We start from the raw sequence: 20,472 nt of genomic DNA on the forward strand, positions 1-20,472 counted from the left end.
GACAGACACCTGTCAGGGATGATCTAGACAGACAGTACCTGGTCCTGCTATGAGGGCAGCAGACTGGACCCGATGACCTCTTGAGGTCCCTGCCCGTTCTAGGATTCTATGCATTGTACCTAGAATTTTGACTTTGGCTTTTCCACGTTAGCTTCCAAACGCAAGAACTAACCTTATGCAAAAAGTTGTGCGTGCAATTTGGGGCACCCATGCACGTGCACTTGGAAATGCCACTTGCTGAATATTGGGTAGCATTCTGCACGGGGAGCTCAGCTACCACATCTCTGGATACGGCAGCTTAATTCTGCCAACAGGAATTCTCAGTGGGACGTGAAAATCCAAGCCCACTTTGACATAGACACTGGGCCCCAGATCCTGGAAGACTCCCGGGGGCTCGTGAGGACAAGCAAGCCATGACCAACCTGAAGTTAACCAGCTCGTGAGGACCTCCAGAACCTTCCGGAGAAGTTCTTGAAGTCCCATGAGCCTTCTTGGGATTGAGCGAACGCTCTTGAGGGCCTCCTTCCATCCTGGCTTAGTGGGCCGAATCCTAGGATAGTGCTCCTGTTCCAAAAGCCTGATTATGACCCCCAAAAGATCTTCCAGGCTTCAATTTACCCCATAAGCAATGAACCATGTTGCACCATTCCACAGTGTTGCCTGGTAGATGCTGTTCTGCCTTCCAGAGGCATAGGCGGGAACGCTCTGTCTGTGTTGCAAACTCCGGGCTGTAAATCAGTGGCTGCTTCCATCTTTCACCAATAGCGTCTCCACCTTACCACCAAGCCGTTACTGGAGTTACCTGTTGGCTTGGTAATCCAGACCTGGCCGTTTGAGCATTGCTGAGCATCTGTTTTGCCTAATAAATGAAAAATCCTTCCTTAGAGGGACCCTGCCCTCATTTTTGAAGACCTTGTTGTTTGATGGAAAAACATTGCATCTAAGCAACTGCATTCTTTGTTCTTAAAACAACTTCATACTTTTAAAGGAGATCCCTGTAAACCTCTTATGGGCCAGTTGTGTTAACGGCATCTGTCCTGCGATGCCCTCTTGCAGAAAGGGGGTGCACAGCAAAGCTGAGCCTCTGAGCGTGGAGGTAAATCGTAATGTGTCTTAATTTGTAGCGTGGAAGTGCGACAGCGCTTGGGTTTCAGTCTTGATTCTTTTTTTTTCCTGCTCCAAAACAGTGTTCAGCTGGAACTGCACCGACTCCTGTAGAGTTCCACCCTCCCATGTCCCCCTGAACCCTTCCCTGACCTCGCCCGCCTGCTCTGTGCTAGTTCTCACACTCGGCATGTTTTGAAGCAGATTTTTCTAGGTCAGAGACCCGCGGCCTCTCCAACTCGGTCACCTGCAACCTTGAAAATCTGCCTTGGCGCTCGTCTTACAAAGCTTCCTGAGCGGAGTCCAGCTGGGCGCTCTTGGAAGTTGCTTCTCAGAACTGAGCTGGCGTGTCGCGTTTAATTGCTTCTTACCTGCGGAGAAAGAAGTCCCTGCGGATTCAGTGGAGGGTATAAGCCTCAGTCGATGAAAGCCTCTATTATCGGTGGCCCTGGGATCCTTTCAGAAGTTCAGCTCCTATCTCTACCTGCCTGTATCGGTTCTGCCTTTAGTTACACTCCTCTCTTTAATTAAAAAAATAAACAAAAAGCTCCTTGTATAAGTTGACTCAGACGCCTACTGTATCCCGTCCTTTGGCTGAGATTTCCTTGACCGCTCCTAACCCCTACTCCCACGCAGGCCCTGGTGGGAGATAACCAATGGGACTCACCTGGCGGGCTCCACAGACTAAAGGCCAATACAATTCTTCCTGCTCTTATGGGCTCTTGCGTTAATGTCCTGAGGGGCTGGTATTTCGTGGTGCCTTATATGCAGCAGTGGGTGACCTCTGTGATGTAGGGGGGCATCTTGCTGGGCGCTAGGCTTGGGCTGACCCCTACTGGTCCTGTCTGAGCACGGCCCAGCAGGGGGGCCAGATGCTGCCCTGACTGGTTCTGACTGCGGGGAGAGAAGGAGGTTGGAATAAAGGACATAGGCATGTGGGGGCGGGGGAGATTTAGTCTGGGGTGGGAAACATGATGGAGACAGCCTAGGGAGGGGTCTGGGGCATCCTAGCCGCCTCCTATTGCCACATCACATCTATGCTGTGCTGTATTCTGGAAAATCAATAAACCCCTCTCTACTCTGCTGGTGGGTGGAGACTGTTCTGGCTGCTATGGGGGTGCAGGATTGGGGAACCCCGACTGCGCTCTCACAGCCTCCACCTGCAAAACCTCCTGAGCTAAGAAATTGGGTTTTTTCCTTGTTAATTTCATTTATTAAAGTCTCTTACTCTGTATTTGGGGTGTGTTTAAAAATCAAATTCCTTCTGGGGAGGAAATGCACAAAGTCTTGCAGGGGAAAAGCTATCTGTATTTGAAAAGAAAGGTGAATTAATATGATTGGTATTTATTTTTATTAATACATCCCTGAATGACGTGGACCAGAAATGGAGACTGGCTTGTTTGAAATGTTGCACGCTTAATCGAGTTTCTAGGGTTTTTTTGTTCGGCTTTTTTTTATTTTATTTTTTTTAAAGCACATGCCTATACTAGAACCAACCGATTAGCTGTTGTATCTGAAAGCTCTCTGGGGGAAACCTGCATGAGGGACTTTGAGTCTAGACTCCTCTCTCTATCCAGAATCAATGTTTCGGCACAAGGCTGCTGGTAACTTTTAAAAATTGCCTTTCGTGTTGTTTTACAGCTCTGATCTTAGCCTTTCTGATGGGCACTTAAGGAAATCCTCTTAATCAGTAACACATGTTGGAAGAAAGGCACATCATTTAATGGTGTTGACCCAAAGCTGTGCAACATGCTCTTGTGATTACAGGAGTCCCCCTGCTTATCTGATTAAAAGTGATGCGTGGCGTTGGAATGCCAGCAAACTAGCTACAGGAATGAATTGTTGCAAAAGTCCGTGATATGTAGTTGTTTAGCAATGGGGTTGTTTTCTGAACAATCAAATGATTCTTACAGGTGATACTAATTTACGCCGGAGTTTTATGGAAAAGTATCCCGTTCTTATGCGCGGTCTTTATTTTATTTTATTTTTTTTTGTCTGAATAACCCCATCATTTTAATGTTGTAACCTTTTCCTCTGCCTCATCCTGCCCACCCCCCCTCACTAATTTGTTACTAATTTATTGTCTTGTATCTTAAATTAAATTGCAAACTCTGTGGACCAGGGACTTTGGCTGGCTGTTCTGTACAGTCTTTAGCACTCTGGGCATGGTAGAAATTATTAGACGCATTGGAGCAAATGACTCATTTGTATTTCTTGATTCTTTTTTCAGGTGTGACATACGCTGCGAAAGGCTATTTCGATGCGCTGGTTAAAATGGGGGAGTTGGCCTGTGAAAGCCAAGGATCTAAAGAACTGGGTAAGTCAGGCAGCTTACTTATAAATAGAGTAAAGTGTTTAACAGGAGTGAAACCAGATTACTGCTGGACAGGTATGCGATCAGATGTGGCTCCTCCTGTTTGCTTCTGATAAGGATGTCCCTCTGCACTTGAAGAGCCAGCCTTTTTGTTGGCTCCAGCTTCAGTGATTCAGAGTTATTTTGGGTGTCCTCGGCTGGCGTTGCCGTACCAAAGAGGAATTCAGCCAACCTGAGCTCGGTTGGCGTGCTCCTCCCTGGGAAACACAAGTTAGTGCCCTTCCATACGGGAAAAGAAACTTCTCCATTGACTGGCTTGTGTTGGGTCTCTTCAGAGTGGTCCTCTCGCACGTGGCCAGGCACAGCTGCCGTGGGAGGGCCTTCTAGGTTGTCTGGTTGCGATGGCGGAATAAATGCACCTCCCGTCTGCGTGCGAGATGCGGGGGTCGTCTCCCTGCGTGGCGCGTTGGTCGGCTCTGCCCGGCGAATGGCATCACAAGCTTCCAGTTCGTTAAAGTTGAAGGCTCCAAGCCGGGTTTTTGTGGTCTCGCGTTAGGGAAACCCGCCCGGGGTGGGGTCTGACGGCTGTGCGGGGACAGGGACTCTTGGAAAGTGCAGCTGTCGGTTTCATCTCCTGGGAGGGCAGGAAAGCGTCCCTGCTTTTCCTGTAACCCACAGAAGAATGCAGGCGGCCAGGTGGCAAACGTATTTCCAAAGGCTTCTTGCTGCTCATCGTCCATAGGCGCGGGGGCTTTTGCAACACCCTGTGGCTCCTGACTTAGCACCCTAGGTCCCAGTGCCAGAGGCTCTGCTGCGAGCTCCACCTACTGGGGTCCCCGTCTGAGCCCCATATACTGGGGTCTCCTGCAGCTGGCCCCATGTGCTGGGGCTTTGCTCTGGGGCTCAGCTCCCCCACTTTTAAAAATGTTCCTGTGCCTCTGGGGCTGTCTGAGGAGCATAGGGGGGCTAACCAGTGGCTAGAAGGGAAATGGGGGGGCAGGGGTTGAGTGGGGGTGCTGAGCTGCACCCCACCTTTACCCCTCCCTAGAGACCGGGCCGGCAACCAGCTGCAGGGGTGCCCAGTAGCTTAGGTGGGGGGGGCTTTGCCTTCCTAAACTGCCAGGCATGGCCCCGCCCCCAGAACACCTGCTGTAGGCGTACTGGGGGCAGAGTGTTGCTGCCCCCCCAGTGCCCACCCTCCAAAGTGCTCCAGGGGCCGGGGGGGGGGGGGGAGAGCTGCGCTGCTCGCTCCCTCCCTCCCTCGTGCTCTGGGGGCTGGGCACGCTGGGGTGCACGTGGGCACACGCCTCCTCCCATCTCTTCCCCCTCCCCATGCTGGGGGGCAGGATGAGCTCGGTGCGCTGCCCCATCTCCTCCCTTCCCCGTAGTGGGGGCAGGGCCCCGACCACCCCGGCTGGCTGGGATACTGGGCGGCAGAGGCGTGGGGCTAGGATGCCGAAAACCTGGGTGTGCCTCCCGCGCCCCCACTTCCCACAGCGAGGGTGGGAATTCAGGGTGGGTTGAGCACACGAATCGTTTTGACGGCTTGGCGCACCCGTGTGGCTGCTTTTCACGTGGCTGGCTGGGGGAGGGGCGCTGGCGAAGCGCACTCGTTTCTCGGGTGGGGTTGGGGTTCGGCAGCAGCTCGCCAGTTCCGGGTATTGGCAGCGGCTGCTCAGACAAATGCCCCTGCAGCCCAGACACGGCTGCGTCCGCGTGAAGAGGTTGGACTTGCAAATGGCTCCGCTCCTGTTGCATAGCCCGTCTGCTAGGGAGCGTCTGCGTGGCCGGCACGATTTCTCTGGGGGAACCAGTCGCCTCATCGTGGGCGCTGGGTTGGAAGAGTTTTGGGGGGAGGGGTCGCGTGAGCCGTTGGCGCAAACGCGTCCGACCTTTTAAAAAAAAAAAAAAAGGCGAAATGGTCCCCGCCTACGACTCATCCCTGCCCCTTGGGGAGGCAGGCGGGGAAGCTGTGAAGAGAGGCTGGTGTAAACAGGAGGGTTCGTTTTCGGCAGAAATCGAGCTGGGGTTTAGGGGGCAGGCTGGCTGCTCGCTGCTGGAGCTGGCTTCACGGGCTGGGCCCTGCTGGCTGTAAACCAGCGACCGCCGGCCCTGAACATGGTGCCTGTAGCTGTCCTGTTGGATGCGCAACGTGTTTGCCCCGCAGAGTAACCCATTCCAGCGGCACCCTCCCTTCGGACACGTTCAGCGGCTCCTCCTTTCCCTCCCTCCTGTTCACCCTTGAGACAAAGCCTGCCAGGACTTGCATTGCCCCCTTTTTTGGCTCAGTCTAGCTGTGTCGAAGCTGCTCCTGCCTTCCCTCGGCGATCCCGGCAATTCAGCTCCACGTCGGTTCCTTCCTTCCTCCCATCTTCCCTTTGTGGGTGCCCGGCGAAAATAACCCACTGCCTGCCTCGCCGCTTGGGGGAGGGGTATCAGCGACATTCCTGCTCTAGCTGGATTCTCGGCTCCGAAACCCAGCACAGGGGGAGGGTCCCGGAGCCGAGGCGCCAGCCCACGTGGGAAGTGTCTGGTTTTTGTTTTTTAAGCCCCATAGCACAAGCTGTGGTCAGTTGCCCCGTCGGCTCTCGGACTCGCTGCGCCGGGGCTTTTTGCATGGAGATGTCCCCTTGCCTTGCTGGTGTGGTCGTGAGTGGAAGTTCTTTCCTGCTGGTCTCGCCAGCCAGAGCCCTGTCCTACGTAGCTGCCGCCGGGCTCAGTAACATCATCTCCAAGGAGCCGGGGATGGCGCACAAAGGGGCTGGCGGTGACTTCAGGGCAGCGGCAGGCAGGCGAGGCGAGCGGGCCTCCGTGGGCTGCAAGATTCTCGTACCCAAGACGGTCTCCCAGGCTAGGGCAGTTTTGCTCCCTGCACTTGTGTACCTAGACTTTGCGGTGGGTGCCGATTGGTTGCCGAGGGAACACGTGACTCTTGGTCAATATTGGTGCCATCGGCACGCACCTCCTTTCGTGGCTCTGGCTTGACATGTGTGTCACTGGGAGGAAAGAAGCGTGATTGGGATTGGTTCTGCCTTGGGCAGGGGGCTGGACTTGACGGTCTTCTAAGGTCTCTTCCATCTCTATAGTTCTATGGTGATCTGGCAACCGTATGGTGATGGGTAACAGTGCCCAAAAGGTTTCATGGCCCTGCACAAAACCCTGAAGGGCTACAGGCTGCCCAGCCTGCTTTATACAGCTTCCAAACTTAGGAACTGTAAACCTCCTGTCTTCCGTTTGGCTCAGCCCTGCATTCAGAAAGCTCCATACAAAATTCCATACACCCCGGCTGCTGTAGCTCCCTAAATCCTACACGGATTCTAACAGCGGCCCAGCTGTGCACCATACACTGGCTTAGGCTGAAGCCGTTGCGGAGACGCGTTAGAAGTCGTATGGACGTCAACTTGATCAGATTAAAACTGCCCCCAGTAATCTGCTCTGGGTACTAAACGCTAAACAGAAATCTGATCTTCTGCAAGGTGCATGGAGCAACACCGACGAGGAAGGTCGTACAAGTTTTTCCGTTTGAAGGCATTGCCTTCAGAGTCTCATAATTCATCCAGTTTCTTTCCTTTTTTAGCTGAAATACAGGGGGACTGACAGCTGGGCCCCTGGCCAAGGTGGAAGGGGGCCAGTTCCATGCTCCCAGAAGGGGCGAGGCTGGGGGCAGCCAGCCCTCAGGGCTGCCTGGAGCATGCAATGCAGTGCTCCGGAGGTGATTTAAAGGACCTAGGGCTCCCGCCACTGCTCCAGTAGTGATGGCAGCAGCTGGAGCCCCCCAGCCCTTTTGAATCCCCCCCCCCCGTTGGTGGGCCTGCTGAAACGTGGCAATTTAGCAACCCCAGAAGTGACGGCTTTGTAAAGTTTGAGCAAAAACAGCCCCTCCCCCCCAGGAGGACGCACCTTTCCCGTTTCTATGAAGCTTTTTACGTCTCATTTTCAAACCGCTTCAGTGGCTTGAGAGCGAAACGTGAGATCTGGCTTGTGCCGTTCGAGCTGGTGGGAATTCCATTGCAACTTGTGAAAACTATAGAAAGGTTTTTAAAGAAGGGCGTCTGGAACGTACATATTCTACCTGCATTCTTTTTGCTTGGGTGGTGTCAATAGTTTTAGTGCCTTTTTGTGAAAAGGTTTCGAGTGTTGTGTGTTTAATTCTTTGTAGTTCAGCTTCTTGGCTCAGGGCTTTAAAATTTAAAATAATGCAAGTATTAGAACGCCCCTTCCGGTTTTGCTCTGTCTATAGTCTAACGAGACCTAAAACAATCGCCTGTACTTAAGTTTGTTCTGTTGGGTGTGGTCTAATGTTTACAGCTCTTACTGCTTGGATTTTTAAAAAGCATACACAGGAAACTAAAATGGTGGCAGAAGTCTAGGAGAGCACATGGGGCCGGCGACGCAAACTGCTGCTTAGCCTGATCCCTAATCAGAGAATTCTTCATTTGCCATGGAAGGGAGACCTTTTAAAAGTGGCTTTCTAAGCAGCATCTCTGAAGGTCAGTGAAGGTTTTAGTTTCCGTGGGAAGACCTTGAACTTGCCAATCCTTTTAACAAGCTGCAGTTCACTTGCTGATCGCAACAAGCATCACTTGTTTGGCCCTTTCTTCCATCTAGGTTACCTCACATCGACGAGACGTTTTAATGGGCAGTTAATAAATTACCATCCAGCAGGAATAGAGGAAACCTAAGCTGCTCTTCCCTTTGTGTTGGGGATCGATCTGCCTCCTTTGCCAACGCAAAAAGATGTTCCCAGATGCATGTATCCACTTTGTCCTGTATTAGGCTTGGGATGGGTTTGTCTCCGAGGATCACAAGGGACCATTGTGATCCGCTAGCCTGAGCTCCTCGAGGTTGCCGGCAGACACCGAATCTCCCCTCTGCTTTCCTGAAATAGCCCCCTCGCTTCTGGCTGCCTTAAAAACAAATCCGGGTTTTAAAGACTTTGTTACAGAGAATCCACCATTTACTCTCATTGAAACCCGCAAGTGACCCGAACCTCGGCTGCAGGGTAGGGTGTGAAATCCCCGTTCTTCAGTTAACTGGTTAAACGTTCGGTTAACCCATGGTTCAATCGGTTACCCGATTTGAAGCAGGATCTGAGATGGCAACTGCTTCAGCTCAGCTGCAGCACACACAGGGCTCCTGCCCCCAGACTGGCGCTGGGGCTAGGGCTGCCACTGGCTCCCAGCCCCCACCGGAGTAGCCCCTGCCTGACGGGTGCTCAGCTCCCTGGGGACAGGGGCTCCTCCGGCCGAAAGCAGTCCCTGTCCGCTGTGGGACAGGAGCAGACCTTCGCTCATGCCAGGTGGGGAGTTGCTTCAGCCCCTGCCAATTACCGGCAAACCGGTAAGCTTTAGGGTGATGCTTACTGGTTAACCTGTCGCATCCTTGATGCAGAGGAAGGCAAAACAAAAACCAAACCAAACCAGGGTCTCTGCCCATCAGACCTATGGATGTTGCCAGATCAGATTGTCCTGCTTTTCAGAGGGTCAACCTGTATCCCAATTGATTGATTTCTCCCCCTCCCCTCTATTGTATGTTAAAAGCGAGGCAGTCAGTAATGTTTCAGTAATCGCGGACTCTGTCACTTCTGTATTTTTAGGTTTGATTTTTGTCGTGGGGGGGTTTTTTGTTTTTTCCAGTGAGGTGAAACTTGACTTACACGAGGCAAATCAGACTCTTGAAAGGGTACAATAGTCTGGAAAGGTTGAGAACCACCGAGTTAGAACCCGGGCATGTGGGAAAGTCCAGCAGTTAAGTTCGAATTTTGTTTGCCGTCTTGAAGAAAGCCAAGTCTGACACCGCTGAACGATAAATTCTGCAGGCCTAGCATGTAGAGGAAAATGTCCCAGAGTGTTGGCTGCTTAATCTTTTCTCTCCAGAAGCCTACACGTTCCTACTTTGTTGCCATTCTAGGAAGAGAGACTATTGTCAAGTGAGTCTGACCCTCGTTAACTTTTATAACGGTGAATATTATGAGGGTAAAGTCTGTGTCTCCGCCTTCCAGCCTCTTATAATATTTGCAGAATGAACTTGTGAGTGTAAGTATCAGAGGGGTAGCCGTGTTACTCTGAATCTGCATAAACAACAAGAAGTCCTGTGGCACCTTATAGACTAAGATTTATTGGCGCAAAACTCTGACGAAGTGGGTCTTTGCCCACGAAAGCGTATGCTCCAATAAATCTGTTAGTCTACAAGGTGCCACAGGACTCCTCGTTGTTTGTGTGAGTGTAGTGAGCTCTTTCCCTTTTGACTAAATCAGAAGTGGAAAAACTGACATCATACGTTTTCTTCTTTGAGAGGCATCCTCGTGGCTGCTCTGCTCCAGGTGCCTTCACTTGAAATTTTTACACCACATATGTGCGGTGCCTGCCTCATACGCCAGCAGTGTCCCGGTATCGTGTCTGCACGGCCCATCTCCTCTGTTTCTTCTCTACACAACCCAGCTTCAGTTATTTTAGTTGTCTGTGTAGTTAACGCAGTTGTTTGTCAGATACATTTTCTCCCCCCCTTCTCCTCTGCTTTACTCCCCCCCTTTCCTCTTGCCCCCCCCCCGCCCCCGTCAGGCAAGGGGAGCGAACGTGACTTTGTGTCGCTGGCCGGGCCCCCTCGACTGAGATGTGGCTGCCCACCCCCTTTCCCTGCTTGTGTTCGTGTCTGTCGGCGTCTCTCCCGTGACGGTTATCGGTGCTGAGAAGTGAGCACTGGGCGACCTGCCTTGTGTCGCTGCCCCTCCCATGTGCGCGCAGTGCCTAGCACAATAGGTCTGGGTCGTAGCTAAGGCTCCTAGCTGCTATGGCAACACCAAGAATGAACAGAGGAACGGTTCAGACCCATCTGAGGAGCTGGGTACGGCTTTCCCAAGAGGGTTCTCGCTGGGAACTTGAGTGAAGAGTGCTTGGTTGTGGTGGATCCAGTTGGGTTTGGGCTTGGCACTGTCTTCAGAAAGTGCTTGTGGAAAAACTTCAGTCAAATTTTACAAAAGCTTCTAAGTCACCTAGACCTTGGCCAAGGGATGACGTTTTCCGAAGTGCCTATTGCGTAGCACTTAGGCCTTGTCTATACTTACCCAGAGTTCCATGCTCTGGGGATTGATCTTCCGGGGTTCGATTGAGAGGGTCTGGGAAGGATGGTGCCCCCTGGTACTCCACGGGGTTGGGAGTACGGGAAGTCCACAGGAATGTTTTTTTCCCTCTTACCCCCCTCCCCCATGTAGCCCATGTGTCCTGTCTGCCGACAGGTGCCCCAAAGGGCATGAACAGACCAGGGAATCAAGTGATCCCTCCCATCACCCATTTCCAGCCTCTGACACAGGCTAGGGCCATGGTCCCCAACACGGTGCCCGCGGGCGCCCTGGTGCCCGCCGTGTGATCAGGGCCAGCCCCGCCCCTGGGCGTGCGGCGCGTGGGTGGCCCTGCCCCCGGGTGTGCGGCAGCCCCAAAAGGTTGGGAACCACTGGGCTAGAGACACCTTCCTACTCAGCCTGGCTAATAAATATTGATGGACCTAACCTCTGTGAATGCCTCCACTTTACCTAATTTATCTAGGAATGCGATTTAAGATGTGCAGCTCCAGCCACGCTCATCTCGTAGCTGGAGTTGCGCATCTAAAGTTGACTTTCTCCCCCCGTGTAGACCTGACCCTCGATCCTAGTGACGCACTTGGGGTGGTAAAGGCAAGCGTTTGGAGTTGCAAGCAGTTGTAGACTGGTAGGGACCTAGTGCGCACTGGGATGGTGAGTCCAGAAAGTGTGTGTTGGGGGGTGGAGAGGAGTTGTGATTTCCCTATTCCCAGGGCTCCTTGCTGCCGCAGGCACTTTGTCTGTCTGCTCAGGAAGCAGACGAGGGTGGCTAATCGCTCATTCGTCTCAGCAAGTTACCGGCTGAGACGGGGAACAATTTCCTTCCGGGATTTGCCTCGGACACACGGTTTGCTGGATGACAGAATTCTATTCAAACTGATACCCCCCCTCCCCCTTAAGCTCCTGTACGGGGAGCTGTTTGCAAGTGGAGAAGACCCGGCTCCCAAACCTTTAAAAACGGCCCTGGTGAGGCAAGATTTCAAATACGCCCTTTCGCAGTAGCAGAGGGGATGCACGATAAACCAGGGTCCCTTCGGCTTTGCTTTTCCTGGGGCTGCGAGGGATCTCTGGGGTCTGTCCTGCCAGAGCAAACCCTGGCAAAGGTTCCTGGCCCACCCCTTAGGAAGGATCCTATCCCAGAACCAGAACACTGCCTGCCTTCATTCTAGCATGGAGAATGAGCTGGGATGTGTGTTGTACTTGCAGTTCTGCACAGGCTCTTTTTGGGGGGATAAGGCAAAATGCCACCTTAATTGGTAATGCAGACAGCAGTCAGCACTGTCATATGCACGATCTATTACTTACACACACCCATCCATCTTGTTGTTCCACACCCACACCCACACCCACACCCACACTTGTTGTTACCAATAGCTGCTCCCCCTAACTTCACTGGCCAGGTGAGTTAGATGGGGGGGGGCCCCCGGCTTCTGCTGGTCCAGATCGGTGCTCCAGGGGTGACCAGACGAAAACCCAGGGTCCTCCTGCAAGACACCTTTGATTTCTGGTAGCTCCCCTCCCATGCAAATCTCATCTCATGCATATGCAAAATCTGTGGGCGTCGTCCTATGCAGATGCAGTTAGTCAGCTGTGGCGCCTTCTTCTGCGGGGTGTCTCGGTGCTGCCACATTGACCTTCAAAGAGGGGGGGCTCCCAAAAGCAGGCCCTTGCTGCTGCCTCCTCGGGCGTATGGACGCCTTGTCTTCTTTCAATGAGCCCGCTTACCGGGTCCCATTGTTCTTGAGTCCAGCTCCCATCCCCTCTCCAACCTTTGCAGCTGTTGCTGGAGGTGCTGGCCTTCCCCATTCACACCTCCTTCACTCAGCAGGGCCATGCGTCCAGCAAAGGGGGGCGCTCTGTCCTGGGACAAGGACGTTCTCTTGCCCTTATTTTTAGGGTCTCTAAAAAGGACTTGAGACAAAGATGAAAACGTCCCAGAGAGCGATTCATGCGGGGGCGTCTCTGCACGGGTGCAGGGCTGTCTCTGCTTGTGCACCCGCATCGGGCACCGTGAAACTTGGGGCACCAGATTTCCCGAAATTTCATGGTGCCCTATGCAGCTGCAGCCCCTGCTTCTCTCCCCGCCCCTCCACCTGCCAGGGCTCAGCACCCAGCCTGGGTTCCCCGAGCGGCACTCGCGGGGCTAGAGGGACTAGCAGAGGAGGGCAGCCACACAGTGGGCAGGTGGAGAGAAGCGTCACTTCTCTCCAGCCAGCTGCACGGCTGCCCGCTGCTCCTCCAGCCTGTCTCCCTCCCGGCCCTGCTCCTGTCTTGCCAGCTCTCCCAACTGGATGGACCGGACATCCTTGCAGTAAATGGTGTCCGGTCTGCCCTGTTGGGAGAGTTGGCGACCCCTCTCTCCACAGCTTCTGCTCCCCTCCCCCGGGCACAACGTCCTGTGCCATGTCCTCTGGGCCTTGCATTCATCTCTTAATTGGATTTGCCGTTGTCTCAGGGAGCAGCTCCCTATGGCTGCAGAAATGCTGACGGGATGTTCAAGGGCAGTGGTCGGGGTGAGGCAGCGACCGTGGACGCAGCAGGACGAGGGGCCAGGCGCCGCTGCGGTGCACGGGGAGCTGCTCCGAGTGGAACACGTCTGCGAGTGGGCTGCACCGGAAAATCCAAGCCGAAGGTCGGGGACCGTTGCCCAGTGGGTCAGTTCCATGCTGAGTCCCGTGGCTAATCCTGCCGTGGAGGGGGGCAAACCCCACTGCTTAGTCACTTAAGATGGGGCCGGATGCAGCGCTGGTGCTAACCCTGACCTGGCAGCAGAACGGGCTCTCTGCACCTGTGATCTTAGGAGCTAGTCGGCTGGAGCGATGACTTGTGCCTCGTCCGCGTAGGAAGCCGTATCCTGGCCTGGCTGGAGCTGAATGTTTCTCCGGTTTACTGGGGACCGGTGCCAATGGCGCCTGCTGGGGACGGAGGAGGGAGAGAGAATCTCTGCTGCTGTAGCTTCCCACTGCTGCTTTGTTCTGAAACGCACAGCTCACTGAGCCGCTCGCTGGCCTCCCTGCAATCTCGCTGGAGGCACAGCTGTGGCACTCACTCCGGATTCAGAAAGCAGACACACGGAGCAGTGTTCCCTGTAAGCTGAGCACCTGGGCGGCCGCCCAGAGGAGATCGCAGTGCTGCCCGGCGGATTAGCCGAGCACCCACTGCCGGCAGCATGTGTTTCTACTGGTGGTGCACATGCCTCGGTGCACCTAACAAAATTTATTCTGCCAACGGATGGAAAAAATTAGAGGGAACATTGCAAGCTGACTCCGCTTCTCCTCTCTGAGCTCCACCTGTGGCTGGCTGCCCTGCCTCTCTTCAGCTGCATGGCAAGAGTAGCCGCACACCTGCTGCCTGGGAAGCCCTGTGGGTAGAGAGGAATTGCTGAGGACAGCACATGGGAAGTTTAGCTGCTTGACTCTTGACCGGGAATCCCGGCTGAACACGCAGACCTCGTGTGTCTATTTTAGAGGGCTGTTGGCTTGTCCAGCGGGACACTCTTGATTCTGTGCTGCTGAGCCAGGCTCTCTGGCTGCCTCCAGCACTGACCCAGGGTTGGGCTCTCAGCCCAGTGCAGCATAACAGCAGCCCTGTGATCAGCTCGGCTGAGAAGGCTCCATCACAGGGACTTTGCTGCCGCACCAGTGTTCCCTGTAAGTGGAGCGCTTGGGAATCCGCCCAGGAGAGATTCAGGTGCTCCCCAGCTGACTGGCAAAGCACCCACAGCCGGCAGTGTGTGTTTTGACTGGTGGTGCACATGCCTGGGTGCACAGAACAAAACTTATTCTGCACATGGATGGAAAAATTTGCAGGAACATACATTGCTCCGCACCCAGCTGCACAGCCCGGTGGGACCTGAACTCCAGAGCAACGATCTCCCTCTGTATAAAGTGTTAGACGACGTAAACTCATAGCATCTGCCCTCTTTCTTACATAAAGAGAGAGGGAAACAGCTGCTTCCTTCCCCCAGTAACAATTAGTTAGGCTGGGTTTATTAATAAACAAAAGTGATTTTTATTAAGTAGAATTTCAGTGGGTTAGAAGTAACTGTACCCTGAACAAAGGAAGTTACTAAGCAAATTGAAACCAACCACACACCTCACTCACTCACTCACTCTTCCCCCCCCCCCCCCCCCCAACTAAGCCTCACAAACCTCCCAGTGGTTCTAATCCTCTTTCCCAGTCTGGGCCTGACCCTTCCCCGGTTCACTCTTAGATTTTCCCAGCCGTCACCTTGGTGGTAACCGGGGGTGTCCTCACATCTGGCAGCCCCCTCTAGGGCAGGGGTGGGCCATCACTTTTGAGGTGAGGCCCCTGAAGGAATTGGGTAAGTGATCAAGGGCTGGGGTGGGGTTTGGAATGGGGGTTGGGTGCAGAAGGGAGTTTGGGGTAGAGGACTGGGGAGTGGGGGCAGGGTCTGGGTGAAGTGGGGGGTTGTGATCTGGGGCAGTGCATTAGGGTCCCGCAGGGCCTATGGGTTCGAGAGGATTTTGATTGGGAGGAAAGTTGGAGGAGGGGATGCGGGTCTGAGAGGGGGTTGTGACCTGGGGTGAAAGGTTGGGGTGGGGGACCTTGGTGTAAGAATGGGGAGGGGGAGCAGAAGGTTTGGTTTGGACCTGGAGCAGGGAGTGGGGTGCCGGAGGGGCTGGTAGGGTTGCCAGATATCGTCTCACAAAAATCCTGAGCGTGGCGGGGGGAATTGTTGAGCCAAAAAAAAAAGTCACCGTGCCTTTAAATTCCCGTACACCCCTGCCAGACGCGGCAGGGGGAAAATGTCCCCACTGGCCTTATGTCGTGGATATTTTACATGACCCGTATTTTCTGGGTTTTGTTTTTTTTAAACTGGACAGAAGATGCAATTACTGGACTATCTGGGCAAAAACCGGACACCTGGCAACCTTAGGGGCTGGGGTGCCCGGTGCAGGCTCTGGCTGAGAGGCCTTTACCTAAGCAGCTCCCGGCCAGCAGCCCAGCGGGCCCCTGAGGCAGGCTGCCTGCCTGCCGCACCCCACTCAAAGCAGCCAGCTGCGGGGGCCACATGCAGCTCTATGCGCCACACACCCTGAGGGGGACCCCGCTGCCTGTGCCACAGCCACAGTCCAGGCAGCTCTTATTGGCCAGTTTCTGAAGCCCCAAAAGGCGTGCAGCCTGCAGAGAGCACGTGGCCCCAGCAGCCCTGGCCCCAGTGCGAGCCCGTCCAAGGACCGCACTGGGCCGCAGGCCGGATGCAGCCGTATTTTCCCCGCCCCCTGCTTTAGGGGCTCCTCTCTGAAATAGGTTGCACAGAAGGTGGGAGGGCTTTGTTTGCAGGCCAATCCCCTCCCTCCACGTGGAGAAATATGAATTTGATGAGACCCCAGTTCCAGTGACCTACACCCATGAGCTTCATGGCCTAACCCTGTCTGCAAACTGGGCTCCTAGGAAAACCAAACCTGTTTACAGATCGGTGTCTTATCCATGAGCCATCAGGTTTCTGAAATACAGTAATTACTCGTTTAACACGTGCCCACTTAACACGTTTTCGCAATAGCACGGTTTTTGTTTTGGGACCGTTTTTCAAATAACACGAAATAATCAAGTAGTGGACTACTTCGCGCAGCAGTATACGTTGGTGAAAACAGTGGTAACATGCATAAGCGGATGAATTCACATGGTCACAGCGCGCCTCCGCTCACTCACGTGTTTATCTGTGTGTTTTAACAAACCACGGCGACTTGTGTTGCTAGTTATTTTGTGCTGCTAGATATCAAATGTTGACGTTGACAACTCAGCACCAACAAAAATACAGGCAGTCCCCAGGTTACGTACAAGATAGGGACTGTACGTTTGTTCTTTAGTTGAATTTGTATGTAAGTTGGAACTGGTACATATTGTAGGGGAAACTCTAGCCAAACATTTCTCCAGAGCTCAGTTTTATTCTCCCACACCTCACTTCCCTCAGTCCTTTATTCTCAAGCTGAGGTGTCTGCTGAGAAAAGCCGCTCCGCGTCTCCCTGGTCTGCTGGGGGGGGAAGAGGGGGGCGCTAGCTTCGCGTCTCCCTGGTCTGCTGGGGGGATGGGGTGCTAGCTTCGCGTCTCCCTGGTCTGCTGGGGGGGGGCGCTAGCTGCGCGTCTCCCTGGTTTGCTGGGGGGAAGCAACTAGTGCGGGGTTGCCTCACCCCGTTTGTAAGTAGGGATCTGATGTCACTGGCTTCTGACTTTTCAAATGATAATCACCAGAAGTATTTTACATAAGGGGTTTTCCAGGGGGTGCATATTTGTATTCAGAACCCTATTTCCATAAAGAATATGAAAGGCGTTGTCCGAATGAGCATGCCCGTTTTGCTGGTAATCGCTTGCCATCCACTTCGACTCAAGTGAGCGCTAATGTTAATGTTAATGTAAAAGAATCAATGGACACAAATCTGATATTAGGAATGGCAACATACAAAAACCTGTAGAGGAACACTTCAATCTTCCTGGACACACAATTGCAGATCTAAAAGTAGCCATCCTGCAGCAAAAAAACTTCAGGACCAGACTTCAAAGAGAAACTGCTGAGCTACAGTTCATCTTTAAGTTTGACACAATCAACTCTGGATTAAACAAAAACTGTGAATGGCTTGCTAACTACAAAAGCAGCTTCTGCTCTCTTGGAATTCACACCTCCAGATCAGCTGCTAGAAGTGGGCCTCATCCTCCTTGATTGGATCCACCTGGTCATCTCCAGCCTGATCCTGGCCTGCATATTTATTCCTGCCTCTGGAAATTTCCACTACATGCATCTGACGAAGTGGGTCTTTGCCCACGAAAGCTTATGCTCCTACACTTCAGTTAGTCTATAAGGTGCCACAGGACTCCTCGTCGCTTTTGCAGATTCAGACTAACACGGCTACCCCTCTGATACTTGAATGTTAATTCCGTCTCCTTCAACCCAACAGCAACAAAATCTGCGGGACGTGTTCCCCTGTGGAAATCCAAAGGTCTAAATACACCAAGAACCTTCTTAAATGTATTGCTGTCTTTTCGATGGACTGTCTGTTCGTGCCTGTATTGACTTTCCCAGCCTCTATGGTGTTCCTGTTGAAATAGGACCTATTATGCAAATAGACTTTCCTGTTTACATAACCAAAATATATTTTCGTGAGACTGTGGAGTGCTGTTCAGTGAATACCTGCTAAGAGAGGGCCTTGTTAGTGGTCGTTTCTAACCAGCCTCTGTAGCGCTGTAGGACCCTCTGTTTTATTTTTAGTTACTCTTAAATTGTACTGTCTTTTTTTAAAGACATTCTCTACCGGATGGGGCTTCCCCTTTACCTACCTTTGAAGGCTGAGCTCTCAACGAGGCACCTGTCCCTTTAACTGGGACTGGCTACAGCCCAACAAATGGCTGATTTTCAAGGAGCCAGTCTCTTCAGTCCAATGAGTAACCTTGATACGCCTGACAAATTTCAGACGGGCGCTTGTTTTCCTGGTCTCTGCCTTTTGGGTGGCGGAAGCGCCAGTGAATGGGGAGGCTGTGCTCTGCAAATTCTTATCACCGTCCAAACATCTGCTGGCGAACACGAGAACAAAAGCCCTTTTTGGAAAGGGAAGAAGATGGAATGGCCCCCACAGATAGGATTCTGGAACGGAGAGAAGCAGGCCTAAGATTGCTGCACACGGGTGCTGGGGGATCCAGTGCGTGGTGGTGTACGTTGATGCATTAGGCACCTTTCTGACGCCCACGGAGTCACTGTGTGAATAGTTAAATGGCTGATCTCTCCTTGCCTCTTAAGTGCACTAACCTGAGGGAGGGGGTTGTGCCCACGAAAGCTCATGATGCCGTCTATATTTTTGTTAGTCTAACTGAAAAAACTTAAATGAACGATCCTGCAGCACCTTACAGGCTAACACAGCTGCCCCTTTGAAACCTCCAACCTTTCCCAGCTATGCTATTTGATCAGATATATACAAAAATAAAATATGCCTGCGTACGTGGAAAGCAGGCCGAAGATTATTAGTAAGTTGACTTCCCAGTTAAATGCCGTCTCCCTTTGTGCTCTTAGCTACTACTTGATAAGTCTCGATGGAAAGGTTAGAGTGAAATGTCTGTGTCTTCCTTTTTGCTTTGGGAGCACTTTGAGCCTCGTTAGATTCCCTGGTTTCTGTAAACTTTCATGCAAGCGGTTGTTTTTTATTAAACTGTAAGAAAAATGTGATTGCGAATCCATAAAAAAAGGTCATGACAAACTTGGAGCTCCTTGTGCTTCATTTTTACAGGAAACGTTTTCTAGATATCGTTGTTCCATCACATGGGGAGTGATTTGTTCTCCCTTTTTCCTGTGATAAAACTGCTCATGCCTTAGGGTTTGTCTTTCCTTACCCCCAGATTGAAGCTCCAGAGATCAATCTCCCGGGGTTTGATTTAGAGGGTCTAGGAAGGACCTGCTAAATCAACAGCTGATGGCGCCCCTGTCGAACCCAGTACTCCACTAGGTCATGAGGAGTAAAGGAAGTTGACAGAGTTTCTCCTGTCTGTCCCGCAGTAGGGACGCCACAGAAATTCAACCGAAGATACGTTGATGCCGGCTGTGCTGTTAGGTCGACTTTCTCCAGTAGTATAGACCTGGCCTTAGTGTGAAACTGGTAACCAGAACCTTTAAATGGAAAGTCTCCTCCACCTGCCTTCTAGGAGAGACTTGCTCTGCCCAGACAGGCTTGCTTGTTCAGGTTTAGCGCTCACGAGCAGATTCTGTATCCTGCACGAAGACATCTACAGCCGCCATGCCGCTAACCCATTGACGGTTCTTGGTCCCCGACCGCATTTGGGCATAGGAGGTATCGTTTCCTCTTCCTTCCCCAGCTTCACTGGAGTTACTAGTGCTGAACAGCAGAAGGTTCATGTAATTTCTTGCTGGCTGAGTCTCTGCCGTTGTAATGAGGTCTGTATATTGATGCCCTCCTGTGTCTGCTAATTAGTACTTTACCCTGAATATAGTCGCTACTTCTCCCCTGTGTGAGCTGCCTGGGTAATTGGCCGTTAGAGATTTGCTGATGACTGCGGGGGAAGAATGCATGTATTTGGAGGGAACCAGCTGCCAAAGAGAGAGAAGCTGACCCTTGGTGCAGAGTCTCTTTAACATATAAGTAGTAAAAATGCAGCTTGACAACTGCTTAGTTTAAAAAAAAAATGTTACGGAAAATTAATAGACTTTTGAGTTTGCTTTAAATGCAGCGAAAAAGCAGGTGCCCTCTTCTATGGCTTCTCTCTTCTTAAAATAAAGAATCTCGAGCCTATTAAACTCTGTCTAATTGTTGGATGACAATAAAGGATGGGCCAGAATTGATCAGCCGCAAAGATGATTGTTTTCCGTCTCTGCTTTCCGGCAGAGTCCCTAGGGCTGGTGTGTGTGTTGCTAATAGAACTCTGGCAAATGCTGTGTGGGGGTGTTTTGGTTTGGTTTCATTGAGAGCTGTGGAGAATGACATTGTGGCAAAGCATTGCAAGAGGAAAGGGCGTGTGTGGACCACGCTGGTGCCAAACACGGGGCTGGGTGACCCACCCGCTCCCTGCCCCAACTGCAGATGGATGACGCGTTGGTCTTGCTCCCTGTTGCTTTTTAGAATGGGTGGAAACAGTCGCGTCCTAGACTCTTGTTGCTTAGTGGGGGTGTCGCTATTGAAACCAAACGGCTCCTTCACCGGGTCCCTTCTGTACCGTTTGCTGCATTTCAGCCGCTGGGAGCTGCCGCTTGGAGGCTGGGTTTTACAACGCGTCTAACGCTGAGAGGGGGCCGAGTTGGTGCGATGTGCGGTTAGAATAGTGTAACCCACACACCTAGGCTACGTCTACACTTGCGGCTTCTTGTGCAAGTAATATGCAAATGAGGCTAAGCATGGAATATCGCCGAGCCTCATTTGCATACCTAATGAGCCACCATTTTTTTCAGAAGAGGCTCTTGCGCAAGAAGACACGTCTACACTGCCCCTTCTTGCGCAAGAAAAACCCTCTTGCGCAATGC

At 52.4% G+C, this 20,472-nt stretch overlaps 1 protein-coding gene across 6 annotated transcripts in view; it reads left to right on the plus strand.

The window, feature by feature from the left end:
• Positions 1 to 20,472, plus strand: part of BAIAP2 (BAR/IMD domain containing adaptor protein 2) — a 92,464-nt gene that overhangs the window by 18,941 nt on the left and 53,051 nt on the right. For all 6 annotated transcript variants that reach the window (XM_075904078.2, XM_075904076.2, XM_075904081.2 and 3 more), the window contains exon 3: positions 3,335 to 3,421. In XM_075904078.2, the coding sequence (XP_075760193.1) occupies positions 3,335 to 3,421 (87 nt within the window). The remainder of the gene's footprint in view (positions 1 to 3,334; positions 3,422 to 20,472) is intronic.

The sequence above is a fragment of the Pelodiscus sinensis genome, chromosome 20 (genome assembly GCF_052426305.1).
Source record: "Pelodiscus sinensis isolate ZL-2025 chromosome 20, ASM5242630v1, whole genome shotgun sequence".
Classification (NCBI taxonomy): domain Eukaryota; kingdom Metazoa; phylum Chordata; order Testudines; family Trionychidae; genus Pelodiscus; species Pelodiscus sinensis.